The sequence below is a fragment of the Pristiophorus japonicus genome, chromosome 8 (assembly GCF_044704955.1).
Source record: "Pristiophorus japonicus isolate sPriJap1 chromosome 8, sPriJap1.hap1, whole genome shotgun sequence".
Classification (NCBI taxonomy): Eukaryota; Metazoa; Chordata; class Chondrichthyes; family Pristiophoridae; genus Pristiophorus; species Pristiophorus japonicus.
This window is the reverse complement of record NC_091984.1, coordinates 200084880-200096944: the sequence shown is the minus strand read 5'-3', so window position 1 is coordinate 200096944 and position 12065 is coordinate 200084880. Positions and strand designations below refer to the sequence as shown.

Genomic DNA, 12065 nt, shown 5'->3' with positions numbered 1-12065 from the left:
GACCAGTGGTGTGAAGGCGGTTTTAGCTATGATTAAAACTGCAGCTTTTCAAACCTGACATTTAATCCATGGATACAAATTGCTCCACAGACCTACTCTTGGGGAAATGCACTCAATGCATTGTTTTCCGATCCTGTAAATACAAAACACTTAGTTCCCCATCAAAGAGCAGGCACTTAAATATGGAAGTTTGAAACCTCAAACACTAATCAATTTTCATATCAGCAAAACCAAGTCTTTGTAAATCAAGAATCTAAATTCTATGCAGTATTGCTAATTTAACACCCGTGGAAGTGCTTCTTTGTTGTGCAATTCACTTGGAAACCGCAAAGCAACAAACTGTGACTCTTAGCAAAAAGCTGACCGAATTATTACTACATCTGATCTGTTTTCCCCCCAAGATATGAAGTAAGTAAACTGTAGCATTGTTATTACCAATTTAAGGGTATCTAAGGGTTAAGGCATGGCAGGAGAGATCAGTCACGTGATATGCTCCTCCTGTGCCATGTGGGAACTCAGGGACGCTTCCGGTGTCCCTTACGACTACATGTGTAAGAAGTGTATCCGCCTCCATCTCCTGATGGACCGCGTTGCGGAATTGGAGCTGAGGGTGGATTCACTCTGGAGCATCCACGATGTTGAGAATGACATAAGTGGCACGTGTAGTGAGTTGGTCTTACCGCATGAGAAGGATCCACAGCCAGCTAGGGAATGGAAGACCAGCAGGAAGAGTAGTACAAAGAAGGTAGTGCAGGGGTCCCATCTGGTCATCCCCCTGCAAAACAGATACACTGTTTTGAGTGCTGTTGAGGGAGATGACTCTCTTGGGGAGAGCAACAGCAGCCAAGTTCATGGCACTGTGGCTGGCTCTGTTGTACAGGACGGCATAAAAAAGAGTGGGAGAGAGATAGTGATACGGGATTCAATCATAAGGGGAATAGATAGGCGTTTCTGCGGCCGCAATCGAGAGTCCAGGATGGTATGTTGCCTCCCTGGTGCAAGGGTCAAGGATGTCTCCGAGCGAGTGCAGGACATTCTGAAAAGGGAGGGAGAACAGCCAGTTGTCGTGGTGCACATTGGTACCAACAACATAGGTAAAAAAAAAAGGGATGAGGTCCTACGAGACGAATTTAAGGAGCTAGGAGTTAAATTAAAAAGTAGGACCTCAAAAGTAGTAATCTCGGGATTGCTACCAGTGCCACGTGCTAGTCAGAGTAGGAATCGCAGGATAGCACAGATGAATACGTGGCTTGAGCAGTGGTGCAGCAGGGAGGGATGCAAATTCGTAGGGCATTGGAACAGGTTCTGGGGAGGTGGGACCAGTACAAACCGGACGGTCTGCACTTGGGCAGGAACGGAACCAATGTCCTAGGGAGAGTGTTTGCTAGTGCTGTTGGTGAGGAGTTAAACTAATATGGCAGGGGGATGGGAACTAATACAGGGAGACAGAGGGAAACAAAAAAGGAGACAAAAACAAAAGACAGAAAAGAGATGAGTAAAAGTGGAGGGCAGAGAAACCAAAGGCAAGAAACAAAAAGGGCCACTGAATATAAAAGGGCTGCAGGAGGGGTAAAAACTAAAAATCATGGTTTAAAAACTAGGATGAAAACACTCTACCTAAATGCACGCAGCATTAGAAATAAAGTAAATGAGTTGACGGCACAAATCATTACAAATGGGTATGATTTGGTGGCCATTACAGAGACATGGTTGCAAGGTGGCCGGGACTGGGAATTAAACGTACAGGGGTATCTGACGATTCGGAAAGATAGGCAGGAAGGGAAGGGAGGTGGGGTAGCTCTGTTAATAAGGGATGATATCAGGGCAGTTGTGAGGGATGATATTGGCTCCAATGAACAAAATGTTGAATCATTGTGGGTGGAGATTAGAGATAGTAAGGGGAAAAAGTCACTGGTCGGCATAGTTTATAGGCCCCCAAATAATAACTTCATGGTGGGGCGGGCAATAATCAAGGGAATAATGGAGGCATGTGAAAAAGGAACGGCAGTAGTTATGGGGGATTTTAACCTACATATCGATTGGTCAAAACAAATCGCAGGGGGTAGCCTGGAGGAGGAATTCATAGAATGCATACAGGATTGTTTCTTAGAACAGTATTTAACAGAGCCTACAAGGGAGCAAGCCATTTTGGATCTGGTCCTGTGTAACGAGACAGTAAAAATAAACGATCTCCTCGTAAAAGATCCTCTCGGAATGAGTGATCACAATATGGTTGAATTTGTAATACAGATTGAGGATGAGGAAGTTGTGTCAGAAACGAGCGTACTATGCTTAAACAAAGGGGACTACAGTGGGATGAGGGCAGAGTTGGCTAAAGTAGACTGGAAACAAGGACTAAACGGTGGCACAATTGAGGAACAGTAGAGGACTTTTAAGGAGCTCTTTCATAATGCGCAACAAAAATATATTCCAGTGAAAAAGAAGGGCGGCAAGAGAAGAGATAACCAGCCATGGATAACCAAGGAAATAAAGGAAAGTATCAAATCAAAGACCAATGCGTATAAGGTGGCCAGGTTAGTGGGAAACTAGAGGATTGGGAAGATTTTAAGCAACAGCAAAGAATGACTAAAAAAGCAATAAAGAAAGGGAAGATAGATTACGAAGGTAAACTTGCGCAAAACATAAAAACAGATAGTAAAAGCTTTTACAGATATATAAAACGGAAAAGAGTGACTAAAGTAAATGTTGGTCCCTTAGAAGATGAAAAGGGGGATTTAATAATGGGAAATGTGGAAATGGCTGAGACCTTAAACAATTATTTTGCTTCCGTCTTCACAGTGGAAGACACAAAAACCATGCCAAAAATTGCTGGTCATAGGAATGTGGGAAGGGAGGACCGTGAGATGATCACTATCACTAGGGAGGTAGTGCTGGACAGACTAATGGGACTGAAGGTAGACAAGTCCCCTGGTCCTGATGAAATGCATCCCAGGGTATTAAAAGAGATGGCGGAAGTTATAGCAGATGCATTTGTTATAATCTACCAAAATTCTCTGGACTCTGGGGAGGTACCAGTGGATTGGAGAGCAGCTAATGTAACGCCTCTGTTTAAAAAAAGGGGGCAGGCAAAAGGCAGGTAACTATAGGCCGGTTAGTTTAACATCTGTAGTGGGGAAAATGCTTGAAATTATTAAGGAAGAAATAGCGGGACATCTGGATAGGAATAGTGCAATCAAGCAGACGCAGCATGGATTCATGAAAGGGAAATCATGTTTAACTAACTTACTGGAATTCTTTGAGGATATAACGAGCATGGTGGATAGAGGTGTACCGATGGATGTGGTGTATTTAGATTTCCAAAAGGCATTCGATAAGGTGCCACACAAAAGGTTACTGCAGAAGATAAAGGTACGCGGAGTCAGAGGAAATGTATTAGCATGGATAGAGAATTGGCTGGCGAACAGAAAGCAGAGAGTCGGGATAAATGGGTCCTTTTCCGGTTGGAAATCAGTGGTTAGTGGTGTGCCACAGGGATCAGTGCTGGGACCACAACTGTTTACAATATACATAGATGACCTAGAGGAGGGGACAGAGTGTAATGCAACAAAATTTGCAGATGACACTAAGATTAGTGGGAAAGCGGGTTGTGTAGAGGACTCAGAGAGGCTACAAGGAGATTTGGATCGGTTAAGCGAATGGGCTAAGGTTTGGCAGATGGAATACAATGTCGGAAGGTGTGAGGTCATCCACCTTGGGGGGAAAAAAAAAAACAGTAAAAGGGATTATTATTTGAATGGGGAGAAATTACAACATGCTGCGGTGCAGAGGGACCTGGGGGTCCTTGTGCATGAATCCCAAAAGGTTAGTTTGCAGGTGCAGCAGGTAATCAGGAAGGCGAATGGAATGTTGGCCTTCATTGCGAAAGGGATGGAGTACAAAAGCAGGGAGGTGTTGCTGCAACTGTATGAGGTATTGGTAAGGCCGCACCTGGAGTACTGCGTGCAGTTTTGGTCACCTTACTTAAGGAAGGATATACTAGCTTTGGAAGGGGTACAGAGACGATTCACCAGGCTGATTCGAGAAATGAGGGGGTTACCTTATGATGATAGATTGAGTAGACTGGGTCTTTACTCCTTGGAGTTCAGAAGGATGAGGGGTGATCTTACAGAAACATTTAAAATAATGAAAGGGATAGACAAGATAGAGGCAGAGAGGTTGTTTCCACTGGTAGGGGAGACTAGAACTAGGGGGCACAGCCTCAAAATACGGGGGAGCCAATTTAAAACCGAGTTGAGAAAGAATTTCTTCTCCCAGAGGGTTGTGAATCTGTGGAATTCTCTGCCCAAGGAAGCAGTTGAGGCTAGCTCATTGAATGTATTCAAATCACAGATAGATAGATTTTTAACCAATAAGGGAATTAAGGGTTACGGGGAGCGGGCGGGCAAGTGGAGCCGAGTCCACGGCCAGATCAGCCATGATCTTGTTGAATGGCGGAGCAGGCTCGAGGGGCTAGATGGCCTACTCCTGTTCCTAATTCTTGTGTTCTTATGTTCTTATTACAAGCATTTAATTTCACAGCATTAATCTATCCTTTAATTAAACACAAGAAACAATTGCTGAAAAATTTGAAATCTGCTTTGAAGTAAATATCTTAACCTGAAGGAAGAAAGAAATTCAAAGAAACAAGTGTTACCTCGGGCAGAAGTTTATGCATTTTAGTTCCTCTATTGGTCCAACTAAACATGCACAAAGGGCTGCTGCTGGATGCCGTTTCTCCGCACCCCCCCCCCCCTTCCAATGTCATCTTCATAGGCGGTCCCTCAAACGAGGATAACTTGCTTCCACGAGTTCACAGGTGTTTCGATGAAGGACCCGATGTTCCAGTCCTGAACTAAAATTGAGGGGGTGGAAGATGCCCGTGTGTGAATTTTTTTTTTTTTTATAAACGTGTGGTGACCGTTGCACACCAGTCACCACACGGGCTTGACAGAGCTAGGCCTTTATCCAGTGGCAAGGATTAAACCAAGATGACTGGAGACCTGCTCTGTTGCACAGACCCAGTGCGCGCAGTGTGGGCTGGCTCGTGCTGCCCCTGGGCCCTCGGCTCTTCTGGGCCCTGTACCCTCATCTGTCACACCTCCGCCACGATCTCTCGCCGCTCCTCCGCCGTTCATCCACCCCAACCTTCCCACCCCTCTGTACCTGGGTCCTGCCGATGTTCCTGCCCACGCTCCAAAACAGCGACCAGGGTTTTGATGACGTCACCCGGTCGCCCATCTCAAAATTGTCGCCCACTTGGAGCAGCTCACGCTGGAGGTTGAAGTGGTACGCTACTCCAGCTCTTTTATAGCACGACCTGCGGAGTTGTTCTCTTGCAGGTCGGGGGGGCCACGAGGTCCAAAACATGTATCTAGCAAGCCCCTAATGTCTGGTCTAATTTCACATACAGTCCTTGCAGACAGCAAAAAGAGAGACCGTCATCCCATCAGAATGGATTTGAACTCAGACCCCACAGGTGAAAGGCTAGTACCCAACCTACAGCCCCACCCAGTTTCCCCAATGCTAACTTTTTTTTTATAAAGTCAACTGAATAAAAACTATTTATTTATTTTTAAATTAGAGCGTCGTCATAAATTACTTTATGCTCAATTCACAGGATTCAATTCTGGACAAATTTCCAAATAGTTGGATGCCAACCAGGACACAAACTGAATTTAACTCCTTGAAGATTTGATTAAAGTCCATTTGTCAATTTTCATCCAGAAAAAAAAAAGGAATTGCTAAAAATGGCCAATGTGTTTTGACGGATACTGAAGTTGAGGAGAAGTACTACAAGGAAGATTAAAACAAAGTCTTATATCTATTTTCACAAGATTCAATGATACCATTTTTTTTTTTTTTTAAGTACCATTTTTTCTCTAGAAAAGAGAAGGTTGAAGGGTGACCCAATAGAAATCTTTAAAATTATGAAGAGGTTCAATAGGGTATGCATAGAGATGATGTTTCCACTTGTGGGGAGACCAAAGCTAGGGGCCATAAATATAAGATAGTCACTAATAAATCCAATACGGAATTAAGGAGATGCTTCTTCACCCAGAGAGTAGTTAGAATGTGCAAATTGCTACCACATGTTGAGGCGAATAGCATAGATGCAGTTAAGGAGGAGCTAGACAAGTACGAGAGAGAAAGGAACAGAAGGTTATGCCGATAGGGTTAGATAAAGTAGGGTCGGAGGAGGCTTGTTGGAGTATAAACATTGGCACAGACCAGTTGGACCGAATGGCCGGTTTCTGTGCTGTAAATTCCATGTAATTAGGATGTATTCTAGTGTACACTGACTGTACCTAATCGTTGCTATCCACACATTTATCTATAAATAAGTTAGTAACTTATGGTCCATGTCCAAGATGCTTAACAGGATGTGCACATCATAACAAACAGGTATAAGTAATGGATCTCAATTTACCTTTCACCACATTCTGCAGCTTCTCCATGTGATCATGTTCTTTACCATTGTAAACAACTGCTTCAACTGAAAAAATAAGTGTTGGTTGGATCTGAGAGATCCTGTCCAGTACACCCTGTGGAGAAATTGGTAATAGTTAAGTAAATAATTCGTTAAAAACTGGCATATATGTAGAATGAATGAAAGGGATCAATTACAGATATATATTCAGAGTATTTTCTGTAAGACCAGTACTTAATAACTCAGACATTACTTTGTATAAAAGTTTCTCTCCTCCCCATTCTCCCCCAGTAGTATTGGGGCTGAATTTACGATCGGAGACTTCCCACGGCCGGATGCCTCCAACCAGCAAAATATCTATGCACTTACCTTTCGCCTCGGGATCCACTGAGACTTGGGGCCGTGGGCCTCTATGCATAGGCCTACGTGGCGGCCCATCTATCCCAGGGACAGATGCGGTTCGCAAGCGCCCCTGGGTCCACATGGGCCGACCTGACCAAAGAAGGGAATCCCCAATTTATATCTACGGAATCCCCATAAACATGAATGGGGATCACAAAATACATAACATAATAAAATAAAAACATTACATTTAAAATACAATATAATTAAACATTTAAACAAAAATTAAATTTTGAAAAATAAATTTTAAAGTTTTAAAGGGGCTAAAAATAACCGTGCCTTATTGTATGTGTTTTAATATTTAAATGAATGAAACATTTTTTTAATGTTTTTTTTTAAAACTCTTATGCTGGTAAAAGCAGGTATTACACCTGCATTTGCCAGGCATAAGAATTTCACAGCATTCACTGGGCAGAAGTCAGGCAAATAGCCCAACTCTTCGCCGCGGAGTCCCTTTTCCCGGGGTTGTGGAGGATCTGTCAAGAGAATTCTTGACAGATCGCAAGTCCCGGGTTTTAGTGCATGCACAGTGCAAGCCTAAACCCGGAACATGCGCGACCCCTACAGGCACATGTGCACCTCGTACGCACCTGTAGGGGCCGCAAGTTACAGACCATCATGAAACAAAATTCATTCAATGGGCAAACCCGAGGAATATTCAGATTTTTGGGGTAAATACCTTTTCTTTAACATTGAATGAGGAGAAAAGGAAGAAAAATAGCTTGCATTCTCCCATAATAAGGTGGCTGCACAGAGAGGCCCTTGTGAAGAAACAATGGTGCACGATGTGCAACACACCGAAGTATGGAACATAAAACAAAGATATAATTTGATGCTCATTTTTGAATCTTTCAATTGTAGGAAGTGAGTAATGGAGGCAACGTCAGGCGTGGCTAAAACTACAGTCTGAATGGCAAAATGGTTGACAGCATACAAAATCAATGCTCCATTTCAAACAAATCTTTTCAACTCTCAGGATATACCAGATTGGCTATCATTCTGTCGTGAATAAATGCAATTATAAACCAGATTTATTTTAAACTTAAAATACATTACACATATAAACCTTAAAATACATTACACATGTGAACCTACAACCAAATGGCAATTGCCTTCCGTGGACCTACAGTCATGTCAAGTGTCCTGAATTGTCTAGGACAACCTAATTATAGCAGTGAAAAATTGCCTCGTACAATTTTCATAGAGTGCGCTAATATTTCAGGTTGGCAATATCCCAGCCCCATCCTTACCCCAACATTAGGTGCATGGGTATAAGCCAACAAGAGGCAAAGAACAAACAAAAAATGGATACAGCTATCCTTTTGCCTACCTGTGACTATAGAAGTAATTCATTGTATAAAATGGTCTTTTTTCAGAACCAACAGGTATCAAGTGCATTGTGCGCATAATTAGACCATTTACAGTTCCTGCTGAATTCACAATTTTTGATGAGACATTAAACCAAGTTCTAGTGTGTCTGATCAGATGGATGCAAAATACCCGATGGCACGGTTAAATTTCTCCCTAAACATTTCTCCCTAAATAACACCACCAAAAACAGATTATCTTGTCACTCATGTGCTGGTTGTGGGACCTTTGCTGTGCACAAGTTGGCTCCTGCAGTTGGCTATGTAACAGTGACTGCACTTCAAAAGTAATCCATTGGTTGTAAAGCACTGTGGGATACCCCCAGGACATTGAGCAGCTAAATAAATGCAAGTTCTTGCTTTCTTGTATAGTTACCAACAGCAGGCTGAGCACTTCTCCACTGAGAAGAAAAACAATGGAGGGAAAAAATCACTCCTGGGTTGTTGTGTGAACACTACATCCGACTACAGAGTGGTGTTAATGAAAGCTCTAGAAAAATGCTGCCCACTCAAATTTTGGGCACGAACAAGGCATTTAATTCACCAAAAATCAAATTAAGTGTGTGTACAGTTTGAAAGTTTAAATATCAACATCTAACACTGCCAGGGTAGAAATATCACAGAAAATGTCAATGTCCAAAATACACCAGCATTTGTGAATAAGCAATGAAACCAGACACAAATACCTGCACTGCTTCACGGAAGAGCGGAAAGCAACCTTATGAAGTGGTTGAGGTTCCAATTAAATAAACAGACAGCAAAAGTCGTGCAGTATGTGCCAAACAGAATCACTGGAGGTACTTTGGCTCGACTAGAAGATACAAGCCACTGGTTAAAAGAACAATCCAATCAGCTAAAAGGAAGTTTCAATGAAGACAGTCACAAAAGGATTTTTAGCTCCAAAGACGAATAATGCATGTAAAAGAACAAGCTAATCATGAGAGAGAGAAACTATTGATTGGCTGGAAGTGAAGTAACAGGAGAAAAATTACAAGAAACCATAACCATTTATCAATGACATGAAGGGGAGAGGTTACTTATGAACCTTGGTACCTACAATTGTCTGTTCAGAAAATGTAATATCATTCCAGCCTAATTATCAAGAGCATGACTGAAGTTAGGTAATAATGTGTCCTACCTGGTCATTGAATTAAAAGCTCACACATGCAAACCCCAAAGAATGACAGAGTTGTACCAATTTTCATTAGTCACTTCAATATCCCTCATCAACCTTTGATCTCTGTGATGAAACAGTATCATAGTATGATCAACTGATACTTCAGAATTTTTTTTTAAGAAGCAGGTGTGTGGCTTGTCAATTAATGAAGAGCTTCACAAAGAACGAGACTAGAAGCAATTATGCAACTTTGGAACTCCATCTTCTTCAAACGACAATGCACAACATTCTGCAGTTCAGCTGAACTATTGTCAAATTATGAAACACAACCAAGATTTCTCAGGATCAATGACAAACCATCTGAATTCAATAGCACCTGACCATACAAATACAAATTAAAATTCTCAAAAACATATTTGGGAAGGTTCTGATTTAAATTAAGTGCGAAAATAAACAATCCCCAGTCTTCAAATTGAGGAAAAAGCTTCCAGTCAAAGCTACAGTCAATATCACTTATAAATTCTCTCTCATGTCTGAATATAAATATAAACATATTATTCAATTCCATCTAAATGATATGTAAAGTAACCTTGATGCATATCATGATGCCATTCCATTTAAGTTAATTGCTTGCTAGAATGCCATCTTCATTGACTATACAACCCCCGTTAGGAGAAGAGAGATTTTGATGCATTCAGAAAGCTTTTGAGCGTTCAAAGATTTGACATTTTCCATCTGCTTCAAAGATACCAATCAAATGAATATTTGACTTCAAAACAATTATCCCCAACATTTTAAATACAAGCTTGTCTCTAAACTTCGTGCGAGATTTTTTTAGACAGCTAGCATTTTGTTAGTTATGGACTTTGTTTTAAAACTTTTGCAGTTCCATCAAGACAATTCGATACCAGGGATAGACAATGCTATTTCAAATATTATTTTGAAAAAGAATCCTTGATTGTTATTCCAATGGCTCAGCACATTAAGCCAGTCACACACAGGTCAGGAAGATCCTAGCTTTAATCCTCAGTCTCTGCTGAGTTAGCCCATCTTGGTTGACACAGGAAGTGATACAAGGAATCTCAACATTCGTGTGGTGGGAGAGGGAGGGAGAGAAAGCAGGATGGGTCTAATACTCCCCACTACCGATCTCTATTTAGTAACCCCTGCTGCACATCTGCAGGAATCCAGCTTAGCTGTGACACTCTGACAGTTCAATAATGTGATGACACTTACTGTATGGCTAAAACGGGCTCAATTTTCCCCAGTGATGTGTGTTTTTTTGGAGCAGGCTGCTCTTTTTGGCCTAAGTTGAAAAACCACAGTTTCCCCAATCAATTTGCACCAGTGCAATTCAGTTAGTTACGATTTTCTTTCCGCCAAAGGAGGCGTAACCAGCCATCTACGCCAATAAGGGAAGTTTGGCCAGCTGGGAGTTACTCCAGTCCTGCTGAGGCCAGCGTATGTGGCCTCTGCTGAAAAACCTTCCTGAGAGTTAAGGAAATCGGCGCAGGTAAGGAAATTGCCGCCCGGACACACTAAAAGAATTGAAAAACACATAGTAGCAACTTACCTCCAACTCCACCCGAAGGCTGTCCGGTTCCTCAGTTCACTCAGAGACAGAGAGGAGACCAGAGAGAGAGAGACGCAGAGAGAGAGAGAGACGCAGAGAGAGAGAGAGACGCAGAGAGAGAGAGAGACGCAGAGAGAGAGAGAGACGCAGAGAGAGAGAGAGACGCAGAGAGAGAGAGAGACGCAGAGAGAGAGAGAGACGCAGAGAGAGAGAGAGACGCAGAGAGAGAGAGAGACGCAGAGAGAGAGAGAGACGCAGAGAGAGAGAGACGCAGAGAGAGAGAGACGCAGAGAAGAGAGACGCAGAGAGAGAGACGCAGAGACGCAGAGAGAGAGAGAGAGAGACGCAGAGAGAGAGAGAGACGCAGAGAGAGAGAGAGAGAGACGCAGAGAGAGAGAGAGAGAGACGCAGAGAGAGAGAGAGACGCAGAGAGAGAGAGAGACGCAGAGAGAGAGAGAGACGCAGAGAGAGAGAGAGACGCAGAGAGAGAGAGAGACGCAGAGAGAGAGAGAGACGCAGAGAGAGAGAGAGACGCAGAGAGAGAGAGACGCAGAGAGAGAGAGACGCAGAGAGAGAGACGCAGAGAGAGAGACGCAGAGACGCAGAGAGAGAGACGCAGAGACGCAGAGAGAGAGAGAGACGCAGAGAGAGAGAGAGAGACGCAGAGAGAGAGAGAGACGCAGAGAGAGAGGAGCAGAGAGAGAGAGAGAGAGAGACGCAGAGAGAGAGAGAGAGAGACGCAGAGAGAGAGAGAGAGAGACGCAGAGAGAGAGAGAGAGAGAGAGAGAGAGAGAGCAGAGAGAGAGAGAGAGAGACGCAGAGAGAGAGAGAGAGAGACGCAGAGAGAGAGAGAGAGAGACGCAGAGAGAGAGAGAGAGAGACGCAGAGAGAGAGAGAGAGACGCAGAGAGAGAGAGAGAGACGCAGAGAGAGAGAGAGAGAGACGCAGAGAGAGAGAGAGAGAACGCAGAGAGAGAGAGAGAGAGAGAGACGCAGAGAGAGAGAGAGAGAGAGAGACGCAGAGAGAGAGAGACGCAGAGAGAGAGAGAGAGAGACGCAGAGAGAGAGAGAGAGAGACGCAGAGAGAGAGAGAGAGAGACGCAGAGAGAGAGAGAGAGAGAGAGAGCAGAGAGAGCGCAGAGAGAGAGAGACCTGAGACCCCAGAGGAGAGAGAACTGAG

General features: G+C 43.3%; 1 protein-coding gene across 1 annotated transcript in view; it reads right to left on the bottom strand.

Annotated features, from left to right (window-relative positions):
• aacs (acetoacetyl-CoA synthetase) overlaps nucleotides 1-12065 on the bottom strand; it is a 101229-nt gene that overhangs the window by 87578 nt on the left and 1586 nt on the right. The window contains exon 2 of the mRNA XM_070888329.1: nucleotides 6428-6542. Within this exon, the coding sequence (XP_070744430.1) occupies nucleotides 6428-6542 (115 nt within the window). The remainder of the gene's footprint in view (nucleotides 1-6427; nucleotides 6543-12065) is intronic.